Source organism: Mauremys mutica, chromosome 18 (assembly GCF_020497125.1).
Source record: "Mauremys mutica isolate MM-2020 ecotype Southern chromosome 18, ASM2049712v1, whole genome shotgun sequence".
NCBI lineage: Eukaryota > Metazoa > Chordata > Testudines > Geoemydidae > Mauremys > Mauremys mutica.
The window spans coordinates 18,459,935-18,484,651 of record NC_059089.1 but is presented as its reverse complement, the minus strand read 5'-3'; the positions used below and the strand labels follow the sequence as shown (position 1 = coordinate 18,484,651).

General features: G+C 48.1%; 2 protein-coding genes across 4 annotated transcripts in view; both read right to left on the bottom strand.

Annotated features, from left to right (window-relative positions):
• ABL1 (ABL proto-oncogene 1, non-receptor tyrosine kinase) overlaps nucleotides 1–9,764 on the bottom strand; it is a 111,967-nt gene extending 102,203 nt beyond the window's left edge. The window contains exon 1 of one of the 3 annotated variants that reach the window (XM_044992605.1): nucleotides 8,185–9,764. In XM_044992605.1, the coding sequence (XP_044848540.1) occupies nucleotides 8,185–8,220 (36 nt within the window). In that variant the 5' untranslated portion in view covers nucleotides 8,221–9,764. The remainder of the gene's footprint in view (nucleotides 1–8,184) is intronic. The other 2 variants (XM_044992607.1, XM_044992610.1) reach the window with 2 other exon arrangements.
• A 4,621-nt stretch (nucleotides 9,765–14,385) lies between these two features.
• On the bottom strand, nucleotides 14,386–23,708 carry EXOSC2 (exosome component 2). The gene is made up of 9 exons (XM_044993182.1): nucleotides 23,458–23,708; nucleotides 22,274–22,375; nucleotides 21,670–21,715; nucleotides 20,897–20,986; nucleotides 19,927–19,992; nucleotides 18,924–18,992; nucleotides 17,670–17,846; nucleotides 16,372–16,500; nucleotides 14,386–15,304 (listed from the first exon to the last, which is right to left on the bottom strand). Exons 1-9 carry the CDS (start codon nucleotides 23,580–23,582, stop codon nucleotides 15,224–15,226), a joined length of 885 nt encoding a protein of 294 aa, XP_044849117.1. The 5' UTR covers nucleotides 23,583–23,708; the 3' UTR covers nucleotides 14,386–15,223.
• Nucleotides 23,709–24,717: the final 1,009 nt, after the last annotated feature.

The following is a 24,717-nucleotide window of genomic DNA, read 5'->3' as shown; positions in this document are numbered from 1 at the left end:
ACTGAAGTGTTATTGTTCCAGATACACATTTAGATTATCCAAAGTCAGCTAAAAAGAAGTTATGTTTACATTCCAAATGATAAGTTTAACATGATTATACAGTAGTAGTGGTAGCGATTGCAGCAGCTGCAATCTATTCTTATTTGTATTACAATAGTGCCTAGAGACCCAACTAAGATTGAGGACGCATTTTTCTAGGCACTGTAAGAACATAACAACAGCCATACTGGGTCAGACCAAAGGTCCATCTAACTCAGTATCCCGTCTTCCAACAGTGGCCAATGTCAGGTCCCTCACAGGGAATGAGCAGAACAGGTAATCATCACGTGATCCATCCGATGTCGCCCATTCTCAGCTTCTGGCAAAAAGCTCTGTTCATCTTAGAGAGAGAGAGAGACTCTTTGCCCTGACAAGCTGGCTGTTTAAATAGACAAAACAGACAGAAGGTGCAAGGGAAACAGGTGAAAGTGATTTGCCAAAGTAACAAAGCATGTCAGTTGCAAAGCCAGGAACAGAGCACAGGTCTGGTGGCTTCCTGTCCAATGCTCTATCCACTGGATCATGCTGCCTCCCTAATGTAAAAGCTTAAGCTTTAACTTTGCCATTTAAAATACTAAAAGTTTGTTTTGGCACATTCTGAAATGCAGTGGGTAAAATGATCTCTTACATACATTAATTCCCATTCTAACGATCTGCAGCCTTCTCCTGCCATCCCATACTGATCTTCTCCCACAAGATTTTTATGACAAAAGATGCGTAAAAAGAATGCAGAACCAGCACAATCTATTAATGAAAGTCTAGCATGCTGGCAACTACTACCTATTCATCATGATAGAGACAAACTGCTTAAACATGGCAACTTCTTGGAGATTAGTTAGTCTGCAAAACAGAATAGCTTTTGCTCAGGAAAAGGATTAGCCATTCCATTACAGCCCAATGAATTATTAGGATGAAGGATGTACTGCCTAGAACATACCGCCAAGGGCTTATATAATTGTTTGATCACTGCCTGATCTGGACCACCTGGCCTCCAAAAGTTCACTCTCTCTCTACAATAGCCTCAATATTAACTTTAATGAGTTTTATGACAATAAAATGATGATAATTGGACACCTCAAAATCATGCATTTTTTTCTATATGGCAGAAAAAGAGGTCAATATATCACCTATAAAATCAGAACATAACCAATGCAGACTCTAAATGTAGCACAGCAGCTAGTACTATGCGGAGTCAACCCACCAAACACTGAAGGAGGAACTAGCTCATTTTCATGGCCCACCACCGAGTGAAATATAAAATCTAAACAGCGTAAGTGGTGTAAAAAGTCAGATTACTAAAGCTGAAAGACTATTAAAAATACAAGCAATGTTATCAGTAACAGAAGAATTTTGTTTAAATTGATATAATCTTTTTGAAAGAGTGTTTTTATGAATTATGGGAATTTTCCAAGACAGATCTCTCCCTGGATGCCTTTTATGAATGTGTGCTATAGGTCCAGCTAGTAGGGTGGTTGGTTTCCTGATTAAAATACCAAGAAACACTCTCTGTGCTCTCTTGTAACAAGAGCCCAGACCCAGCAGCAAAGATTCTGTAACACGCTGCTTTCCCACCTGTCTTTTCCACAATCTCAGCAAATAAAGAAAACTACAGGTTCCACCAGCTCATCTCCTTATTTAGTAAGAATTCTTGTAGATTACCTTCCCACATTTTCATTGTCCAGTCTTCAAAAAGAGGACAGCATATTTTGCCACTACCAGAGGATGTGAAACACTTAATTCTTGTATGAGCTCATTTCATATTCAGTTTCCCAAGTATATTCAACAGATATTTGAAAGAAAGCTCACAGATGAAATGAGGTGAAATGCCCTTTTAGCACAATAAAGCAATACTGACTAAAACATTTCTTCCCTCCTACCTCCCTTTCAGATAAAACCCTCTCCCTCAACACTGACCAGGGGTTTAAACAGGCAGGCTCAGGTTTATAACATGCTTGCATTAACTACAGGACACGTCAGAGGTAGAGAATAAATCACAGATTTGTAACATGAAATGTAATGAAAATATCATGAGCTCAGGTTTAATTCTTGTCTACCAGGGAGCTCTTCTTTATACACTTAAAATGAGGTGAAGGATAGAAGAGAAAGTCTCAGATTCAGGGCTCCTTTGGGAAGTTCCCCACCATCGCCTCTTCCCCCCCTCTCCCCCCGCTTTAGTTTCAATTGCTTCCAAATGAGCCTTGCAGCAAAGGAGGCTCATGCAGCACAACCATGCATGGTCACTGCACTGTGGGACTTTCCCAATTAACTGTCATCTCACAAGTCTAGTAGGTTTCAAACTGCTGTTAAGTAGACTTTAAGCTACATAAGTGCATGGAAGTCTTCTACCTGCATGAACAGGAAAACATGGAAGTCCCATAAGCACTTGTTCAATGTAAGTTTCTGAGCAAGGTGTAAAGATACTAACAAAAATGAAGTATCTCTTTGTATCCTAGCATTTATCAATAAAAAGTGTATAGTGTTAGCCTTCGGAAAAAAACAAGGGAATTAAATCCAAAAATATATACTAATTAAAATTATTAATAATCTTACATTACACTCAAGTAAAACAATGCAAAGATTAAAGGTCTCATAATAAGGTTAAGTTCCACCCATTATACATATGAAATTTTTTTTATTACTAACCCAAATGTATATTTTAATATTCTGTGGGCGTAGTTCTGCCCTCAGATATGCACTCACACTTCAGTTCATTTGGAAAGGAGCTGAGCAACTGCAGACCAAGGGTAAATGAAGGCTCCATGAGTGCAAAAAGGGCAGGTTAAGATTATGAGAACTTCAATTTTGCATTTTTTGACGAGTGCTTTAGCATTCCATTAACTGTCATTTGTATTTAATATAATATGGTTGTATTATTATGTACAACTGTCTTACAATGCTAAATAAGCCATATATCATTCCATTTTGTACAAAATACTGCATGCCTCAGAGGAATGAGCTTTTCTTAATAGAGAGAGCAGACATAGATTGTACACTCTTCAGGGGAATGACCCTGGGCTCAATACTCAGTTGAAAGAAGCATGAGCTCAGCATATGAGGAGGAGAGGTACAGGTGGCCTTTCCACTTCCCCTAATCCTAGGCCGGCCAGGAACTGAAGTTGCCCATGGTGCAAGTTAAAGTACTCTAAGGCAGTGGTTCTCAAAGCCAGTCCGCTGCTTGTTCAGGGAAAGCCCCTGGTGGGCCGGGCCGGTTTGTTTACCTGCCACGTCCGCAGGTTCAGCTGATCGCAGCTCCCACTGGCCACAGTTCGCCGCTCTAGGCCAATGGGGGCTGCAAGAAGCGGTGTGGGCCAAGGGATGTGCTGGCCACCCTTCCTGCAGCCCCCATTGGCCTTGTGTGGCAAACCGCGGCCAGTGGGAGCTGCGATCAGCTGAACCCGTGGACGCGGCAGGTAAACAAACCGGCCCGGCCCGCCAGGGGCTTTCCCTGAAAAGCGGCGGACCAGCTTTGAAAACCACTGCTCTAAAGGATGCTGTAACTGGCTTGGAACTGCCCTCCCTAGAAGCCATTATCCTGGTGAGAATCACAGTGAACTCCAGCCCACAGAACAGCTCCGATATCAGGTCAGGGAGGGAAGAAGGAAGGGTCAGAAGCTCTGGTGGCTGTACACCAGCAGAGGATTCCCCCATGGCGGGGAAAGCTTCAACTGCCCATGTAGGGGAGATTCAAGGCTCCTTTGCACCACTCCAGTAGAACAGATGGACATTAGTGAGGCCAAGGGTCTGAAGATTTGTCTTTTTACATGTCGAGAGCACGTAGGACATTATTGGCACTATATAATTAACAGCTAAAAAATGGAGTTACTCTCATGAAGGCTGTTTTGATGTACATTGTGGATATCCAAACTTACTTACACTTTAACCACGTTGCTAACCAACTAACATTGCAGAACACTCAGGCATTTGAGATTTTTTTTAAAGATTCATATGGGTGTGATTCTGTCAATCTTATATTAAATAGAACTTAGCTCTGAAAGTGGTTCCACTGAAATCAATGGGACAGCTTATTAAATAAGTCACTACTTGATGTAAGGGTGACAGATATCCCATACATAATGTCCACTCAATGGGATTCTGCTCTCTCCTGGGGAAATTCTATGTACAGTAGAGTTAAACCTATCAATGCATTTTTGCCATTAATTATTTTTATAAACTCTCCTTCCTTGGAACTTTAAGACTGACAGAATCATTTTTAAAAGACACAGACTGACATGGACTTTGCTAAGAGATTTATAAAAAGAATATTAAAAATTCAATAGATCACCTTTGTGCCAAGGCCAAATATAATGTTATTTTAAACAGACAATGCTGAGGGCGACAAGCCACTCCAGCTGCTCCTCTCTCAACTATCTCCTGACATAGGTGCCTTCTTTGAGACCTTACCTTGGGTAGCCCAGCCTTCAGTTTTTCTTTAAATACGCATTAGATTTGACAGAAAACAAGACACCTGACTTTCTGCGGGACAAGCTGGTGCACACACTATGGCAGAGAACATACACACACTGATTTAGATCTTACAGGAAACCACGTAATGAAAATACTAAAGAGAAATTACATAAAACAATTAGATTTTAAAATCCTGAAAAGAATCCCAATTTGTTTTTATACAATATGATCCACAGCAGCTTTATGAATAGGATATGAAATATGAATATTCTCTGTCTATATACCAAAGAGGCTGTAAAGACAGATTAAGGACTATTTTCTTTACATGGCAAAAACACTACTGATATGCAATTTTAGAGAGATGGGGAGCACCTGAAGCTATTTTTTCCTCTCTACAACCTAAACAGCCAGACTGTTTTTTAAAAATTACATATAATTCATTCCCAAGATAAGATTTTGTAGGCAAGGTTTCAGCCAGGAGCTATGTTTTTATGCCAAGCCCAAAACAGGAATGAATAACTAGAAACAGCAACAGAGTCTTAAACACTAGCTGTGCTACTGAGAGCCACTTCATATACTCAGAGGGATTATAAGAGAAGAAGCTTTTAATCATGTGGATAAGTGAGACTGAACTTTTGCAGTCCCCTTAACAGATGTAACAGTCTTGAGCAGGGGAAGGCAACCTTTTGGAAGTGATGTGCCAAGTTGACTGTAATTAAAGGTTTCGTGTGCCGGTAATACATTTTAACGTTTTTAGAAGGTCTCTCTCTATAAATCTATATTATATAAATAAACTATTGTTGTATTTAAAGTAAATAAGGTTTTTAAAATATTTAAGAAGCGTCATTTAAAATAAAATTAAAATGCAGATGTTATCAGTTCAGTGTGATCCTTGCCCTCCCTTCTCCTTGCTGAGTTTTCCAGTGTGGGATACAGCAGGGGGTGACTGAAGAGCGCTGGGTCGAGGCCAGGAGCAGAGCCCTGGGCTGGCTGCCGGTACCCCAGGCTGGCAGTGGGCTGAGCGGGGCCGGAGGCCGGAACCCCAGACCAGCACCGGGATGAGCTGCTCAGCCCACCGCTGGCTCCACTCAGTCCACTGCTGGTCTGGGGTTCCAGCAGGGGTGAAAGTAACTTAATTTTCTTACAGGTACTGTCATATTGCAACCCCCCTAAGGGGGGGAGGAGCTCAGGGGCTGGGGATGTGTGGGTGTGGGGGGAGCACTCAGGGCAGGGGATTAGGGGGCTCAGGGCAGGGGGTGGGGATGTGGATGATGCAGGAGTCAGGGCTAGGAGCATGGGGGGTTCAGGAGTCAGGGTTGGGTGGCATGAGGGGCTCAGGGCAGGGGGCTGGGGTGTGTGTGTAGGGGAAAGTCCTGGAGGGGGAGGGGGCTTGGGGCTGGCCTGGGACAGTCCCAGTTGCTGCCGGGTTACCTGGATGGGTCCCTGCCCCATGCTGTTCCTGTTCCTGCCAAGGGAGCTGTGGGCCAGCTGTGTTGGGGCACTGCATCTGCAGGCAAATGGGGGGCAGTGGCAAAAGACCCCCTGGCCTACCACTCCCTTCCCCTTCCCCCTGAGGGGTCGCAGCTGTGCACGCTGCAGGGACGGCACGTGCCTGTAGTGCCCTGGTATCCAGCCACAGTGGCGAGAGAGGGGCAGCAGGACAGGCTCGGATGCAGACACCTCCACCGCGCCTCCCGCCCGCCCCTTTCACTTGCCTGACTGCCTGCTGCTTAGTCCGGTGCACGGAGCCACCAGCGCCAGCCTGCCGGAGAGTTCCGGCAGCCAGCAGGACCCCAGCTGGGAGCACGCCACGTGCCGTGTCTCCAGCCGCAGCAGAGTGCCCCAGCATTGGCCAGCTCCAAGCGTGCACGCTCCGCCTTACTTTCACTTCTATGTTCCGGCGGGGTCCCCAGGCTGGCAAGGGGCCGGTGTCCAGAACCCCAGAGCAGCAGCGGGCTGAGCGGGTCCGGCGGCCAGGACCCCAGAGCCCGCTGCCGGTCTGGAGTTCCATCTGCCGGCTCCTGCCAGCCGGGGTTCCAGCCGCTGGCCCCGCTCAGCGCACTGCCAGCCCGGGGTTCTGTCCATCCAGGCCAGCAGCAGGCTGAGCGGGACCGGCAACCGGGACTCTGGGCTGGCAGGGGGCTGAGCAGGGCCGGGGCCCCGCTCAGCCCACTGCCAGTCTGGGGTTCCGGCCACCGGCTCCTGCCAGCCGGGGTCTCAGTCACCAGCTCCACTCAGCCCGCTACCGGCCTGGGGTTCCCTGAGCGGGGCCAGCAGCCGGGACCTCAGCCTGCCATTAAAAATCAGCTCGCATGCCACCCTGGTCTTGAGGTTCCCTTTCAAGTTGTATTCTTTTTTTAATCAAGACACTGAGGTCTCTTGTGGACATATGGAGTATTGCCATTATAGACAATATTTTTTCTTGTAAACGTGCTGGGTTCTTCTGACCTCATGTCATCTTGACAAAAAGTTACCTTCTGTCTATTCCTGTTAAATGATCAAAAAGCAGGATTTCTGCCTTGTCTCCCAGATCAAAACACCAAACTTGGTTGGAATATTGTGTTACTTGCAGTTTAGAGCTCTGTTTCTCGCTCCAACCCATCTAAGCTTGAAGCTCTGTATAGAGAAGCACAGAGGCAACAGAGATGGGGCAGATATGTATATTTGATTAAAAAAATAATAAAATACTTGGTTTGGAGTGTTTCAGCAGTGGGAACGTGCCACTGATACCACAGCTGTCACAGGCTTATAATCCAGTTTCCCAAGGATTAGCTTCACTTTTTAAACAATCACTGCACGGACACATTGTGTGGGAAGAGGGGAGAAATACAAATCATTTTTAATCATTGATTATTTTAATATTTTAACACACTCAAAACTTCTACAGCATCCATCTGCAAATAATACTAAGAATGCTATTGAATTTCCTAGACCCTCTGGGAAATTCAGGATGAAGAATAGTTTCACAAATTAAGTCTCCTTACAAAATAAATAAGGCCCTGAATCCCACTGCCACCCCCACTTTTTTTTTGGGGGGGGGGGGGGGACGACCACTTTAAAAATCACATTTCTGTCCCCTGTTACTGGGTGCAAGGCCCACATAAACACAAGGTGACACTAAGCTCCCAGTCCTGCAAGGTGCTTCACACAGACTAACACCTCTGCTTCCATGAGCATCATAATACAGGCCTCCCTGGCTACCTAGGAACACAATGAAACTGAGCATCCACAAAAGTTGTCAAACACACAAAGTAAAAAACAAACAAAGCAGTTCTCTTTGTCTCGGGTGTTACTACTATAGTAAATACAAGTGTGATATTTCAGTTGCCCTTTAAATAGATGCAAAAAAAGTTAGTCGTGACATTAAGCATAGCATCCTCACTAGAGTCAATTTGTCCAAATCTTTTACATACAAAATTCAAAGGATTAAAAAAAAAAAAAAAAAAAATGTTTCTAAAACGTCTGCCCTGGATAACATTATGAAGAAGTTGCTTTCCCTGCAGTTAGTTATATAAGAATGCCCACTGGGGTTTCACAAAACTCGGAAAACAGCAATCTAACCATGAAAAAATTATTATCTTACCAGCTGATCATACAGAGGGGTCACCAGAAACCTTAGGGAGCAGAAGAGGGAAGACAACAGCTAATACACTTCTTTTTAAAACCATTTCATACAATTTAACAAAACACTAATTTGCAGGCTAACTACAAATCAAATGGGGCACCAATCAAAACACCTACCGTGTTCCACGAAGACATTGCAATGTGGGCCTCCATGCCTAGATGATTCTTTCTTCACTGCTCCTTTGATAAAGTGCAGGGCAGGCAGACTTGGCCTCCTCTGGTCCCCAAGAACTTTTCCAGGCTGCTGCCCCATAAAGTAACGATAGGCAATCTTTCCCAGGACAAGAAGGGTGTGGAGACGGAGATCCCTGATCTTCCAGGTTGGCAAAGAATTTGGAAGTAAAATAATATTTTAGATGTGTGTGTTTGATGCGTTTACTGCATCAGCAAACTGCTCACTTTAAGCAGAGAGTTCAGTCAGGTGCACAGATTCTTTCCACACTTTAAAAACTGCAACAAGACTCTTCAGGTGGCTTTATGCAAAGCTGTGAGTTATAAGATGTTCCATTTACTTAGTAGCTACAACAAATGTTACCAAAGTTTCAAGTTCTTGTCTGTAATAAGTCTTCCACTGAGTAAGTGGGAACTAGTTCATCTTACCAATAAGAAAACCACATATAGGGTCACCCAGGCAGGAAATAGTCATTCCCATTGCAATCAGTGTCAAGGTTTCTTTTTTTCCTTTTCTTTTGCATAGCACTTAGTTAATAAAGGCCAAAAAGCCAGTGATTTGGCTTCAAGTATTACTAAAGTCAGAGAGAGTCAAGTGTGTTAGAGTCATTTTAGATTTCCAAACAAACAAGGTGCAGACAGTTCAAATTCTTTGAGGATCCATAATGATTTTTGAGTGAGGGGGGGTGTTTCAGTGGAACTTGCAGTCATCCAAGCCCAACAGATCTGCCTTCTCCGATAACAGGTTTTCTGCCACTCTTACCACTGCTACCTCTCCGATGCACTGGGTAAAGTGAAGCAGGTGATTGGGCACTTCAGGATCATTTTGGAGCAGAAGCAATAACAATCATCACGATAACATGGGTAACGAATTACCCATCTGCACCAGCTTGCTGCTTATAAGGCAGAGAAGCCAACCCTGGCTTGTTCCTTATTGTTCATGAAGGATATAGATGCCACTCTACTCTGGCCATTCAATGCTGGTGGCAGGAAAGAGGCGTTAGTCCAGTGATGCTCTCCAGGAGGAAGGTTTCTGCACAGCAGCCAGAAAAGGTCAAGCTGGGGTGACCGGGCTGGCTTCATCCCAATTGGGGAGCTTAACGCTTTGAAAGGCCTGCTTGGTGAGTTATAGCAAGGCTATGGCTTCTGCTCATCCCAAAGCTTGACATGGGAATTAGAGAGGCCAAGAACCCTAATCCTCACATGCCCTGAATGGTCCCGGGGGCCAGAACTCCAATAGGACAAGGGGCAGAACCTCAGGGAGAGGGTGTCAAACCCCAGTCTGGGGTGGGGGGAGGAAACAAAGAGGGGGCTGCTCAGCGCTGGGGGGGGGAGGGGAGATCACACACCTGGGGGGGGGTAGAGAGGAATCAAAGCGGGGGAGTCAAGGCCTAGTCTGAGGAGCGGGGAAGCCCCTTGGGGTGGAGGGCAGGGAGGGGACCCCGGAGGGGTGGGGGCAAGGCTGCCGTCTGGGGGGAGCGGGGGCACTGACGGGTGAGGCGGGCTAAGGGGCCGGGGGCCCCCCCCGGGGCGGCTGCGAGTTCCCGGCTCCCCCCGGCCAGTCACATCCCCGCGCCGCCTCCCGCCGCCTCCCGGCCCGCCGCCGCGGGGCTCTCACCGGCACCGGGCGGGGGGGGGGGGTCCGCTCCCGGCCGGCTCGGTCAGGGCGAGAGGAGCCCGCGGCACACGGCGGCCATGACGGGAACCCGCTGGCGCCCGAGCGAGGCTGCGGGGGGCGGGGCACGCAGCGGGCGGGGGCGGGGCGAAGGAAGGGGCGGAGGGGGGAGGGGAAGGGGGTGAGATCAGAGGCGACAGGGAGGAATTGTACCCAATTGGCTGACAAGCCCACCTCAGTTTGGGGAGGGGGTCTCTAGTGGGAGTGACCCCCCACCACCACTTTACCATTCCTATGTGACCCTGAGCACGTGCAAGTCAAACTATCCCGTGCCTCTGTTTCCCCACCTGTAGAATGGGGATACCACCACGGCCTCCCTTTCCCCCTTCGGCTGGCGGGTGGGATTAGACTGTAAGATGTGTGGGGCAAGGACTTTTGCTATGTGCTCACACAGCGCCCAGCACACCGGTGGGCTCCTGCTTGCCAGACAGCTCCTTGCAGACCTACTCTGAGCCTTCCCCTCTGACATTATAATTACCCGGGTGGGTGCCGTGGAAGAGAGTCATTTACCACATTAGGGTATGTGGCCACTGAGATTTCTGCAGCATTTCCAAGTCTTGTGGCCTGATCCTGCCAGGCGCGCAGTACACCGAGCAGTTGTTGATGTTGCTCTCAGAGAGTACTTGGCACTGCACAGGATCAGGCCCACTGAGTGGAATTCCCACAATAAACCTAATTACATAAGCAGTAATTATCATTTGTTTTCAATGGCACCCACTGTTCTCCATGTCTACTCACTCAGTGCTGTTCCTGTCTACTCCTTCAGGCAACTCCATGCAACTCCACTCCTGGCAACTCTCGCTCAGACTACTCCCCAGGTTGAATCTCTCACCTGACCGACCCATCGTACTCGCTGGCTCACTACTCTCTCAAAGGACTTGTCTACAGGGGGGAATAGACCAGAATAACTATTGCAGAATAAACTATTCCAGAAGAACTCCCCCTGTGAACGCTGTTATGCTGGAAAAAGACTGCCTTCTTCTGATTTAGCATAGTCCATTTTGGAAGTGGATTAAGCTAAACCAGGAAAAGACACACTTATATTTAAAGGAAAAAGAACACCCATACAGGGAGTTACTGCAGAATAGCTATCATGCTTTAAATTCACCCTCTACTTTATTCCAGGACAACTTCCCTCTGTAGACAAGCCATAAACGTCACCTTCTCCCATTAGGTTACGACTGACTCTGTAAAATGACTAACCCCATTTATGTTGTCTACCATGTACCAACAAATTCCACTGTATCCCACCGCATTCTACCCATTGTTCCCTGTAATTCTGTCTTGGGCATCTGGCAACATGAGCTTTCCTCCCTTGATTTAGAGATGTCAATGAAGCACTGCATGGGATTATTTCTCTTATCTCACTGCTGCTTATTTGCTCTTCCCAGAGGATGGGCTGCAAGCTTGATGTTTCTTTTCCAAAAGCACAAGTTCAGGAACCTGGCAGCATTCTCTGAATGCAGCCATCTAGCTGATCCCCCAAGCCAATCTGTTTTTCAGGGCTGTTTGCAGAGTCTATAAATCCTGTTGTTAGCTATTTCAGTCATTTAGACTGTCAACTCCTTGGGGCAGGGACTGCTCCATCTCTGTTTCAGAGAAGGACAAGCACAGCAACAGTGCTTAAAGATTGCCAAGTCTCTGAAACAATCAGCTCCAAGTTTTAAACTCTTTGCCCATCCCCCAGGGTAACTGTCAGGGCAGGCTTATGGTCCTTCATGAGAAGACAGTGATGGATCCTCTTCTCACAAAGGTTGGGATTTTCAATTGTGCCTAAGGGAGTTAGGTACCCCATTTTAATGGGAGTTGGGCACCTAACAGCCTCAGACTCTCTTGAAAATGCCAGCCTAGGTTCATCTCCCTCTCAGTGCAAGTGATGGGGAAGGGCAGGAATCAAAAGTGACCTACTCAGATAAGGGAACATGTCAGTTCAGGAATTGAATAAAGAGACTAAGTGAACTCCAGAAATGCCCTTTGCAAATAACCTGCAGGGTTTAGTTGTGGGTTTGGTGCACTAGCAGGATTTGAATAGACCACTGGAGACCTCTAGCGGCCATTTAGAAAAATATCAGGTTATATTTCTTAGAACACATGAAAGGAAATAGCCCGTTACCTGTGCTCATGCTTCTGTTCAGACCCCCTGCCCAACAGGACCAGTTACTTGGCTTCACAGTAATTGATATGTTCACACACCTTCACCTGTTTGACACGTCCAAACAATCTAACTAAGAGCTGGAAACTTCCTCTGCTAAAACCAAAAGGAAACAAAAAGCTCAGATTTGAAACAGATGGGCTGGATTTTTAACTAACTTCTCACCCATCTCTGGCTGCAGATCCATGCATCTCAACCTGTGTGACCCACATAGGCATGCGAGAGGGAGATGGGGCTGGTGAAAGACAAACTGGAGCATGGAAGGCGGTCTCATAACATGCAGGCAAAGACATTGTACATTTTCTGTTAGATAAATGCCCTTCCTTGTTCTTCCTCTGAAAATTGAGCCTGAACACGGGCCATTTTGATTAGAGAGCCACTCAAGAAGAGGCATCACATGCTCTTTGCTTCCTCCATTCCTGAACCTGAGCTTGGTGGTGACAAGAGGAGGTCCCGTGGTTACAGCAGAGAGCTGGGAGGAAAGATAGTCCTGAGCTCTAAATCCAAGCCAAGCAACTCGGTCTCCACTGGCACTAATCTCCTTTGGAAATTGGTTTCTCTCACATCCTTCAACCATATTAGCTAAACCACTTTCAAGAAAGGCTTAAGCCCATCTGCACTCCCCCTCCCTCCAAGAACCATTACGGGGTTTCGTGTGAGGTTGCCAGAGGTCCAGAAATATGGCAATATTTTACATTCACATAGCAATTTCCAATCAAGCCATTTCTGGATGTCAACTGACAACACTCCTGGGAGGCAGCGAAGAGCAGTAATTTCATCCCTCAGCCCACTTTTAAACCAGGTTAAGGTGCTGAACATGGTTTGAAAGCAGAGAATAGATAAGGATACAGGGTAGAATGTGGGTAATTCACCTGCCCTCCTTTTACTTGAGGCAATCCCCTTGGAAAGCAGGAACCATTGCTGAATACAGTCTTGCTACTTATATTGCTCCACACCCAATAGCATTTGAAAGCTACGTACTAACACTGGGCAAAAAAATCCCCCAACTCCCTCCCTCCAGCAACAAACAAAATCTTGACTCAGTGACTTGGGTAAAAAAATATAATGTGCTATCATACAAGGAAAATAAATGCTGCTAACCAATTCTAACATGTGCAGGGTAACAGTGTAAGGACACCCCTGTGGTTAAGTCTTCTTGGGTTGTTTTTCTCCATGAATACTTGAATGGCAGAGGTGCCTGCATTGTTCACAGGCTGCAGCTTTTAAGGAGGTAATCTCTCCAGACTTTTCCTCCCAGTTTGATGATGTGTTTGTCGCAGTGTGTAGTAGGAAATGTTCTCAAATCTCAGATGCAGATAGTAGCTCTGGTCGCTCAAGGTTCCTGGGCCTTGCCGCACAGAGTGCATTACATGGAACATGCAACATACTCATTTAACAGCTGTGAGCTGGACGATGCAATAGAAAGCTTAGTGCAGCAGGCTGAAATTCTGCAAACTTGAGTGGAAACTGCCACCTAGTGCTTAGTCAAAGGCAACTGCAGGGGGCAACCCGAAGGAGATGGAAGGCAAATTGAGGCATATTTCTGCTTCCCAAGGAAAGTCTTGGAGCAAAGGCTCCCGCAGGAAAGGGCTGAGCGGAGGATTTTCAATATCCGTATGAGATTAAATGACAAACAGGACAAGTTTCTTAGTTCTATCAATGGCTTTTCACTTTGCAATGGGCCCACTGCCGCCAGAATATCCAAGCACTTTACAAGCCAATTAATTCAGTCTCTGACCCCACCTTATGAAACTGGCATCATCCCCACTTTACAGACAGAGAAAACTGAGGCACAGAGAAATGGCAGACAGTGGCCGAACAGGAACCTGAACACGAATCTTGACTCAACGTACCCTGCTCTACTCACTAACCTCACACCCTCCTGAGGATCCCAGGGAGGACCCACATTTTAAGGGATGAGGAGTCCTCCCACCTCCCTTAGGATGGCATGGATGGTCCTGACCTAATTCCCCCAAGATCTTTCAGGGAAGCAACTATTGTGTAGGAGCCACTGCAAGCAAGGCCAGGCTGAGCACACGGACAACACACAGGCGCACCATGCGGGGCAAGATGCCCCATGGAGGGAGGTGGGCAAAGTCTTGATGAAGAGTGGGTGCGGAGGAGAGGGAAAGGCAGCCAGCAGCACCTTAGGATGCGTCGGACACTTCTGTGCAGGCAGGATGTAGAGATGGGACCCAGCAGGATTTAGTGCAGCCACTGACGTCCTTGTACAGGAAGGACTTGACCTAAGAGTGGTTCCTTAGTGAGCCCCAGTTCATCATGGTGGGACACAGGCTCATCCAAACAAACGACTCACAGATTCTCTCTCAAAAAACATTCTTTATTGAAGATTTTAAAAAAACAAAATAAAAAAACCCTCTAGTAGGAAACAACAGCTAAACCCTTCACAATCAGAGTCGCTCACAGTATCAGACCTACAAAATAAAACACTTGGGATCATCACTTCCGCGCATGAGAGGAAGACGCCTTTTGCTCTGGAGGATCAAAGCACCTTGCCTGCCTACTACCTATGGGCACTCAATACGCAGTGAGATGGCCACCCGGCACCAGCGGGTTTTTGTACCATTCTGTGCGCTATATTGTAAGCACAGAAAATGCAAAAACTGAACATCCAAATCCAGTGTGTGTTTGGAAGGGGGCAGAGAGATCCGCACAGCACGCTGACATAACCATTCACAGGCTCGGCGACGAGTCCTGTCCTGTGGAGATGGGTAGCTGCAATGTGGGTCTTGAGGGGTAAAATGTGTCCCTTGAATAAAGGACACATTGGTAGAGCTCCTATCGCTGTCAAGATCAACCACTGCTAGGACTGCTAACGTGATCAGGGGAGGAACGGGGGTGGTGGGGGAACCATAAGGCAAAACAAAATACCTTGTTTCCTCTGTCCTCTAACAATGTGGACCACGTTAGGGGCAGTTTAGAAGCACATTGCCCACCATGGCAACAGTGGCAGCTGCTCTTCACAAAGCATACGTCCAGTCTGCAGGCTGAGGGGTTTACACTGCCCTACAAACCAGAAGGAATCCCAGAAATGAGACAGGGAGAGTCAGGTATTTTCTGAGCTCTGGAAAGACATTTAGGGGGTTGGGGAGTCAATGCTGCTTTGGCGGAACTCCAAGCTGCCATGTCTCCTTCCCTCATCCCTCCAGTCCCAACAACCTCTGCCGGGTCTCCAGCACAATTTCCTGCATCACCTCTGGTTTGAGAATGTCCTTGATCTGCAGTGAAAAGGAGAAGAGCAACATTTGCAGTTGTGACCCCCGCACATGAAGTGGATGAGGCCCTGCCAGGTGCACAGGGCAATGAACTGCAGGCAGGTGTTAATGCAGCATATGGAAACACTGGGGGCTGTGGCCCACGCAGACTCTCTCTACTGGCAACAATCATGATAGATGCCCCAAGTCCTGACAGCAAACTTACCCATGAGAAGGGAACTAAGTGAGTCTTGCCTAGTCTGTCAGGGATGGTCTAGATAATATTTAGTCCTGCCACAAGTGCAGGGGACTGGACTAGAAGACCTCTCAAGATCCCTTCCAGTCCTACATTTCTATACCTACTGAGGAGTTGAGGGCACAGAGACACCACAGCCCTTCCTAAATCATATGCTTCGGTACTTAAGAGGGAGCATTATATTGGAGGTGGAGCTTGACTGCATGTCCCCTCGTGCCTGGGAGGCTGACACCGGACATGAAAGCAGGAGACCGTTTAAATCTCTGTCTGTTTGGTGAGGACAGGAGAACAACGAAGGCTTGTTGATGGGATCTATGTGATAGCATATGGCATTAAAATCATTAACAAATCACGGGGCAAAGGGGTGTTGACTGCACCATATCCAGCTACAGAAAGTCTGGCACCAGGAACCTTCCAGCATTGGCAGGGGATGTGCATATGGAAGAGAGAAGACAAAACTCTGACCTTCCATTGTAATGTGAGACACCTCCTCCTCACCTCACCCTACCCTGGTGCAATTCCAAACCCAACAGGTTTGACAAGGATCAGAGAGGAAGGGGCTGTTCTTTCACCCAGGGAAGAAAACTTGCCATTGCTAGTGAAGGAGATAGTTGTTTCTATAGAGCCCAAGTTGAACCTTACCAGATGTAGGGATTTTCAACCCATCCCCATCCCAACCTTTCCACAGGTATCTGCTTCACGCTATGACAGAGGACATCATATTGCCACTTACGACAAGGACCTTCTGGGTGGATCCCAGGAAATGAAAGCTTTGGGGTACAGTGGTATGGCCTGTGCAGCAGGGAGTGAAGAAAGCAGCAACTGGACTCAATACCTGATGGGGAAGGGAGGCCTCGTAGCAGTACACAATGCTGGTGTCGTAGAGCATCAGCTTCTGAGCAACCAGAGCCAGGATGCAGTTCCGGAGTCGTGAGATTACCTCCCGGTCATGTAAGGAGACTGGCTGAGAGGGAAGCAAGGATAAAAGGGAAAAGACACGGAATGTGAGAAAGGGATGAATCTGCAAGGAAGTACTGGAGATCTAGGACAATGCAAGTGTCACTCCAAACCTAAAACCACATCCAGTTACTTGCATCATTTACGTAATACAGCTTCGCTCCCTGAAAGTGAATTCAAATGTCTAAGGAGGCAGGGGAACTAGTGATTAAAGTAAGGACTGGGAGCCAGGAATCTTGGGTTCTTTCCACGCTGCCAGGTAAGGAATGTGGTCTATCAGTTCTGGTCAACAGCTACTCACTGCCCACGATAAGCTCCACTATAAAAGAAGCCTGGATGTTCAGGCAGGCAACTCTTTGTCTGAAAATTCCCCCAATTCCCCATCTGTACCTCCCCTCCACTTCCCCACCTAAAATTCCATGTCTCGGGCAATGTTTTGCCATCCAAAAGCGGAACTGCAGCTTTTTGTAGCCCACTGATGCTGTTCCTTAAATTGGCTGAGTGCGCCATGCCTGCAGCACACACCAGAGGGACAAGAGAGATCGGGACCGAGTACTAAACCTGGGTGTCCCACAGGGCAGCAGACTATGATCATGAAGCTATGCAGCTGTCTGTGCAAGGAAAAGTCCCTGGCAATCTCCCCACACAAGCCAACTCACTCCACACAGGCAGTACTAATGGAACAGTCCAGTGTTTCAGCTAGGATTCCTGCGGTTTGCTGGTCAATAGTAAAGAGCTAAGAATTTGGCTAGCAGTTCACTGTGCATTAGGTATGTGAACAAATCACGGGGGTGCAGACTGAGCCAGGTGTGGCGGTTCCCGGAGACCTGCCTGCTCCCATGGTGGTGGCTCCCTTCCTTGTTTCCAGCTGCTAATTCACACTAGCAGACAGCTACAGATATAAATATTTCCTTATTGTGTTCCACGTAAAAGCAACTGTTGTCGTGTCCCCCGGGACATTCCGTGATTGTGAACAGAAGGGGAGATGCTGCGGTGACAATCTCTTTATTCAAGCATGGGCCATGCTATGAAATGTGTGAGAGCCTAGGTTAGCACTTTCCCTGGACATAGGTTCCCTTTACCACAGATACCAGGCTCTTGAAATACAGCTTGATAAAAAGGCCTTTTGACGAGAAACTAACCAACCCAACCACCGCTGAAGCACTGTTTCCTCACCTCCAGATTGGTGACAAAGCCCCCTGCCTCTTCATCCTTCTGCTCAGGCGTTGGGTAGATCCAGATGAAGCCGTTGTTGCCAAGGATCACGGAGGCACCACAGGGCAGATCATGGAAGTGAGTCTTTTGGCGTTTCACGAGGGAGGGAGAGACCTGAACAAGCACACCCTGGCCAAGCTGAAGGGGAGAGTGACACTTAACGTGAGAGGGGTGTGGCCTGACCACTGACACCAACTCCACTGGTGGTCTGGGAGCCAACCAACTTCAACTCAGTGCTTTGCTGTCCCTGTCTGGGAAATGGGGATATCAACCCTGCCTGCCTCCAGCGTGCTGGGAGGATTAACTAATGCCCAGGCAGCGCTTTGAAGACACAAAGAATCCTGTGGCACCTTATAGACTAACAGACGTTTTGCAGCATGAGCTTTCGTGGGTGAATACCCACTTGCATCTGAAGAAGTGGGTATTCACCCACGAAAGCTCATGCTGCAAAACGTCTGTTAGTCTATAAGGTGCCACAGGATTCTTTGTTGCTTTTACAGATCCAGACTAACACGGCTACCCCTCTGATACTTGAAGACACAGTGCTACGGAAGTGTTCAGTGAGAGAAATACTAATATTGTGATTGCACCAACACTCCATCCAGCCTTCCTAAAAGGCAAAGAATGAGAGAGGCTCCATTTAGCAGCACATTTGATCCAGTCGCCGTCCTTCACCCTTTGTACAGTAATCCTGCTCCGCATTCAGCTTTGAAGTGCTAATATCCCGGGCCTGATAACCCTGAACTGCAGCCTAGGTACAAATGGCCCATTGGCTTATTTCAACACACAAAACCAGAGATAAATGCCAAGCACATAAAGCCCCCGAGTCTGGGGCAAGAGAGAGAAGGAAAAGTCACAGGCGGTTCTGGGCAGGAAGAGCTATCAGGAAGTTTCAGCCAAGGGCGATTTCTCCCCAGGGTTCTGATACCCAGCAGGGGTTCACAATCTGTAATTGCTGATAGGGAGGGTTAAAGGGCAAATGGACAAGATTCATTTCACACTGGGGGGATTTTGCATTTTATTTCACTTTGGGCCCCGGTCCTTTCATCTTCCCAGCCTGAAGATATAGGTTAGTAACCATATCTTGTTCTTATCTAGATCCCTTCATGCCGAAGGACCCCTCACTCGGGAGCCAACTCTGCTCTCAGTTATGCTGGTGTACAGCCATACAAATTCCAGTGACAAGGAAAAGTAGCAGCCTGCTCGGTACCTCACCTTCCCGTATTTCAGACTCCGCGTGTGCAGTGATACAGCCCCATCAGAAAATACTGCCTGGACTTCTGCCTGGGAGTGCTGCTTAAGGAAAAGAGAAGTCTGCCTCCAACCGGCCCCACCAGCCTTCATTCCCCACCTCCCATCCCTCCCACTGGGCAACCCACAAATGAAATAGTCAGGTGGAGTTTCCCTTTATCCCATAGTTCTTCACCAATCCCCAGCACTGCTGTCTGATGGTACCTTCCTTGTCATTTCAGGCCAGCCTAGAGGCTCAAAGCTCAGTCTTTTTTCTCAGCCTGGTAGCCTCACACAGGACTGTGCAATACAGGCTACGAAGTGACAAAGTGACATATCTGCCCCCAAGACAACACAGGCCCACAAGCCCAGGTCCACCCCCCCGGCTAGCACACCACCAATTAGTCCTTGGGAAGTGGGGAGGGAGGGCAAACGTGCAGAAGCAGCAAACGGAAGGTGAAGGATTTAGGGACCAGCATCAAAACTGGGAGTCAGACCAGCCTGATAAGCCTGGGAGACCGCCAGATAAGACAGATTATAGAGTCTAAGATTGAGTGTCTCCCACAATGATCAGCAGATGATCTCTGCCTTCAGGGATGGTGTGTGCATGTTGTTTCCCTCCGACAGCCATCCTAGGACAGATGCTTCCTTCAAGCAAGCATCCCAGAACAGGATTAGAGCCTCATGGAGAGGCTGTCCAGTGCTCCTGACCATGATACACCTACTGTTTAGGCAAAAATGGGACCTAAAGCCAGACAGAACTGGGGAGGCAGAAAAATGTCATTTGGAAACAAAGGTGAGTATAACATACCCTCCTGTCCCACCTATTTCAGTCAGTGGTGGAGGAGAGAACTCTTGGCTCAGGTCACACACAGGAAGAAGGAAGGCTCACGTTCTGATTAGCAGAGAGAGTTAATCTGCCGGCATTTGGCTATGCACCAAAGACCCACAGAGGTCTCCTGCCTAAATACAAATGAAGGAAGGATACGCTGATAAGATCCCCTTCCTGTAGATAGTCCCTCATTGCAAGCTCATCCTCCGCTGATCTCCTCCTCTGAAAAGCACAAAGGGAGGAAAAGTTATGTGAAAAAGTAACTGATCCCCATCCATTTTAATTCTGCCCCCCTCACAAAGCTCTGCCACCACAAGCTAGAGGGCAAAGCCTCCTTAGATCAGCAGGTAGAGCACCTGTCCTTCAGTTCTAATCCTACCACCTGCCTCTTTCTATAGATCAAGGGATACCCAATCAAAATGCTTCCAGCAGTAGGGTAAGGCACTGGAGAATATACTGTAGGAACAATCCTGCCTGGCCAGCATGAGGGTAGCAGATTGGATGGGACCCAATACGTCTCTTCTATCTCAGAGTGCCACAATTCCCATAACCCAGAAGAGTAAAACGTGCAACAGCTACATGAACAGACGCATGTCTACACTTCAAGCTGGGAATGGGATTCTGAGCTTAAGCAGACATACCTGTGTTCGCGCTGATTGAGCTAGCATGCTAAAAATGCAGCACGAGCAACAGGAGGGGCCAGCTGGCCAAGTACATACCTAGTGCCTCTTGGCGGGCACGCACTCAAGGCTGCTGCAGCTACACACTATTTTTAGCATGCTAGCTTGATCAGGGCGAACGTGGGTATGTCTCCCCCCAGCTGCGCATTCCATCTCCAGCTTCAAGTGTAGTCCTACCCACTGAGGGTATCAGTTATGTAGAAGGAATGACACTTGATAGGATGAGCTGCCTTTGTGCAGAAGGTCCTGGAAAGGGGTACAGCTGATTAACCTGCAGACTTGCACGCACAGATGAATTAGCTGGCCACCAATGCTGCACTTGCAGCAGCAACTGAGGAAAGAGACACCCAGCCTCGCAGCTCATCTCAGCGCCTAGCTCCTCACATCTGCTGCCGTTGAGCAGCAAGAAAGTAATCTGGCAACACGCTATTTGGGATTTCACTCACCAGCTCCCCTCCTGGTAGGTTCATGGATGAGAGAAGCAAGACTGAATCCAGCCTGGCATTGGTCTCCACCTTCCATCGTTTCTGCTGAACCTGAGGGGGAGGTAAGAGAAATTCCTCCGTTATTCTGAAACATCAAGCATGTGCTTACCAGTGGAGCAGGACTTTCAATGGCCAGTAGAACCACAGTCCCCAGCAATCCACACCAACCAAAGAACTTCATACAGACAAATGAAGAGGAGTAAGTGACGAGATTTGTCCTGTTCTCCGTGTATGTGAACATACCCCACCTGGTACATACATCCACTCAGAACATTAACAGGGGGTCTCAGGCACAGCTGTAGCACACAAAACGACTTTTAACTCAATTTTTAAGACTCCAACCAAATATTACATTAACTGTGTCCCTTTAATCCAGAAGGCTGATATCATCTCCATTCTACAGATGGGCAATGACTTCCTTAACGTCACACAGCAGCACAGCCTGGAATAGAATTAAAGATCTTAACAAAGGAAAGGCCCGATACAGTTAGGATGCTGAATTCCCTCAGTGCCCAGTGGCAGGCCCTAAAAAGCCTGGATGCTAAGGTGCTGGGCGCACTAGAAATGTCATCCATCAGACACAGACGCACCAATGACAGTCCTATGTTGTCACTACTAAACCGTACTCATTAACACTCTTACATTTTAAATATAGGACAAGCATAATTCTGGTTTTAGTACGTTGTCAGGAAGTCATTGGCAGGAAACAGCGGCCGGGATCTCCTTCGCCTTACCTCTGTGACTCTCCCAACCACAATGTCACCAACTTCGCCATTATACCTAGGAGCAAGACAAAAAGGGAAATTCTGTTCATACAAACTTCTTCCCGTACTGGCTCAGATACACCACTCGATTCAAGTATATGTATCAGCATGACACTAATTAAAAACATAGCATTAAAAGAAAGCAGGGCCGAGTCACAGCACTGGAGTCTGTGCAAACTGTAGCATTAGTGTTTCCAGTACTAACGTTTATTTCCAGGGATTTATAATTGGGCTCAATACAGGAGTAATTCTCTGGCCTGTGTTACACAGGTTAGATTAAATGATCTAATGGTCCTTTCTGGTCTAACAATCCATGAATAATATGGTTATGAAATCCACCAGTCTGGTGTAGATGGAAGCATTGATCTGATAAAGTCTGACAATTTCTACATTCACCCCAACTCATTTCCAAACATCTCCCACTGTTGGGGACACACTGAGACCATCTATTGGTTTATGCCCACCCACTCTAAAGTCGTTAAGTGGGATACGCGGCACTAGGAGTTACACAGAAGGAGCATCTGATTTCTAAATAGGTTCAGAAAATGGCTTCTGCCCCAAAGCCTGTTCTCACCTGGTTTTCAGAGCTTTGACACAGATCAGTTTGTTCACTCTCTCCACAGCACCTGCTACCGATGCTACAAGTTTCTCCTCTCCCATATACGTGCCATGGCCCCTGCCGAAAAAGAACACATCAAACATCCACACATCCATCTGCCATCCCGACCACCCTGGGGCCAACCCACGTTTTTGCACCCCAGGCTTAGAGCAGTCACAGAATTATTAGGAAAAGAGTCCCCAAGCTCCCTAGAATTAAAACAGGAAAGTGAAAAGGGGCTATTTCCCCACCACTCTAAGGCTGAGGTCTGTCTCTCTCTCTCTATCCGGTTCCCAGCGAAGAGTCTGTGAAATAAAGATACCTGCAGGTGGTGACACAGCTCAGCCTCCATCCTCATGTGCACTGGTGGTCCAGCTATAAGTGAGACTGATAAGCCCCTTCCCAAGACTGCAGATAGGGAGAGTGACTTAGGACCAGCTCTAAGCATGAGACGAGCAACAGAGTGGGGGCACTGAGAAATTTACAGCCAGATAAAAAAGACCCACCAGACTCCTCACCAGCAAGGTGAGCTGGGGGGAGGACGGGGACCAAAGCAGGGCAAGCAACTGTTCAGGGGTCACCTGAGTAACTACAATGACTCTTGCTTGCAGCCCCAGCCCCCAGGAGAAGCTGTTTTCTGCAACTCAAGAAGCAGGGGCAGGGAGGAATGAGCAGCCCCCCAAAAAAACAGGGATTAAAGGAGAACTCCTCTGTTAATTCCCAGCAACCCTTGCCACTGGGATGGTGTGGGGGAAGAGACCCTATCCCCAAACCCTCGGAACGGGGGCAGGGAAGCTGCAGCATAGCCCCATTCTGTGCAGTATAAGGGAGCCTGCCCCATAGCCGTAGCTGCTGGGATGGGGGGAAAGGGAGGGCTGCCACTGGGATGCAGGGGGGCAAAAGGACCCTGCCCCATAACCCACGCCCTGAGGAGGGGGGCTGGGCTGCACCCTAGCCACATGTCTGAGGGATAAGGAACCCTGGGGGCGTGTGGCAGCGCCATAGCCTCATGTTTGGTGGGATAAGGGACTCCATAGCCCATGCGCTGGGGGGACGGGGGACCCTGCCCCACAGCCCCATGCCTGGGGGGATAAGGGACCCTGCCCCACAGCCTCAGGCTCTGAGATGGGGGGAAGAGAAATCTGGGGGAGGCCCCTCACCTCATGTAGCCCGTGTCTGTGGTGATCGTGTCCCCCGGAGCCACCAAGTGCTTGTCACTCCCCTGCGCCAGGCTCTGGCCCACCAGCTTGCGGGCCACCGGCAGCCGGATCTCTATTGCCGCCATCTTACGTCCTGGCAGTTTCCTTCGTAGGCTTCAGTGCCCCTCTGAACCACACGTTCTCTCCGCCACGTCAGTTACTGGCAACCGCGTGCGCGGGAGCTGCCATGTTGGCTTGGGGCGCCGCCATCTTGGATGAGGGCCTGGCGAACCTCAGCAGTGACAAGGCTGCGGGAGGCCATATTGGATCCTGGCAGAGAGGGGGAATGGCCTTCACTGCGTTGGGTTCAAAGGAAGGGATAGGTGTTGGGCCATGTTTAGTGCTGGCAAGCTGCCTGGGGCTCTGGTGCCCTCCAGTGCTGGATGTGGGGTTTAAGGCTACAGGAATATGCCCCCCCCCCCCCGCCCCAAGACAGGCCACATGTTGGTAATGCCCAGAGACAGTATTTCATCGTGAATGCTGCACACTGGCCGTAGTAACCATGGGCGTTCGGCATATTCGCCCCCCACATCCTCTTGGGGCCCACGGGCCCTATATGCATGGCCAGCACTGGCACAGTAGGCAGCCACCCCCACTGCAGAACTGTGGGAAGCAGCAAATCCCTGCTAAACGATGCTGCTGCAGCAGCAGTGTTGTTAACTCTCGTGATTTCGTCATGAGTCTCGATAATTATTGTTTTCCTTAAAGTCCCAGCTCCTGCAAACCAGATCCCAAAGCACTCAACAACTCGTTCATGCACAGGCTCCATTTCAGCTATCCCTGAAATACAGTCTCCTCTGGAACACAGCAGCTATTTAACAGCTCACAGCCTTGCTAAATGGGTATCTGACTCAGTGGTTCTCAACCTATTTATCATTGTGTGCCGTGCATGCAGCTCTCCATGTGTTATGTGGGCCGCATCCACTCTCTATATATACTATCAGTATGGCCCTGAGGAGGTCACAGGGGGTTGCAGCTGTGTGCTGATTAGGCCGCAAGCAGCCCATGGGTTGCACACGACTGGTCTGACTGAAACGGCAAGAATTTATTATTTACACGTAGAAAGGAAAAGAAATGTAATATTAAGAAACTAATTTTTTACAACTAAGAAAAATCAGCTCTTGTCATTTACCTAGTCATACTGTCATGCAGGGATTTAGGAGAGAGATCATACCAAGGTCATCAGCCAATGCTTCCCATTGCATTAAGCCTAAATGAAGC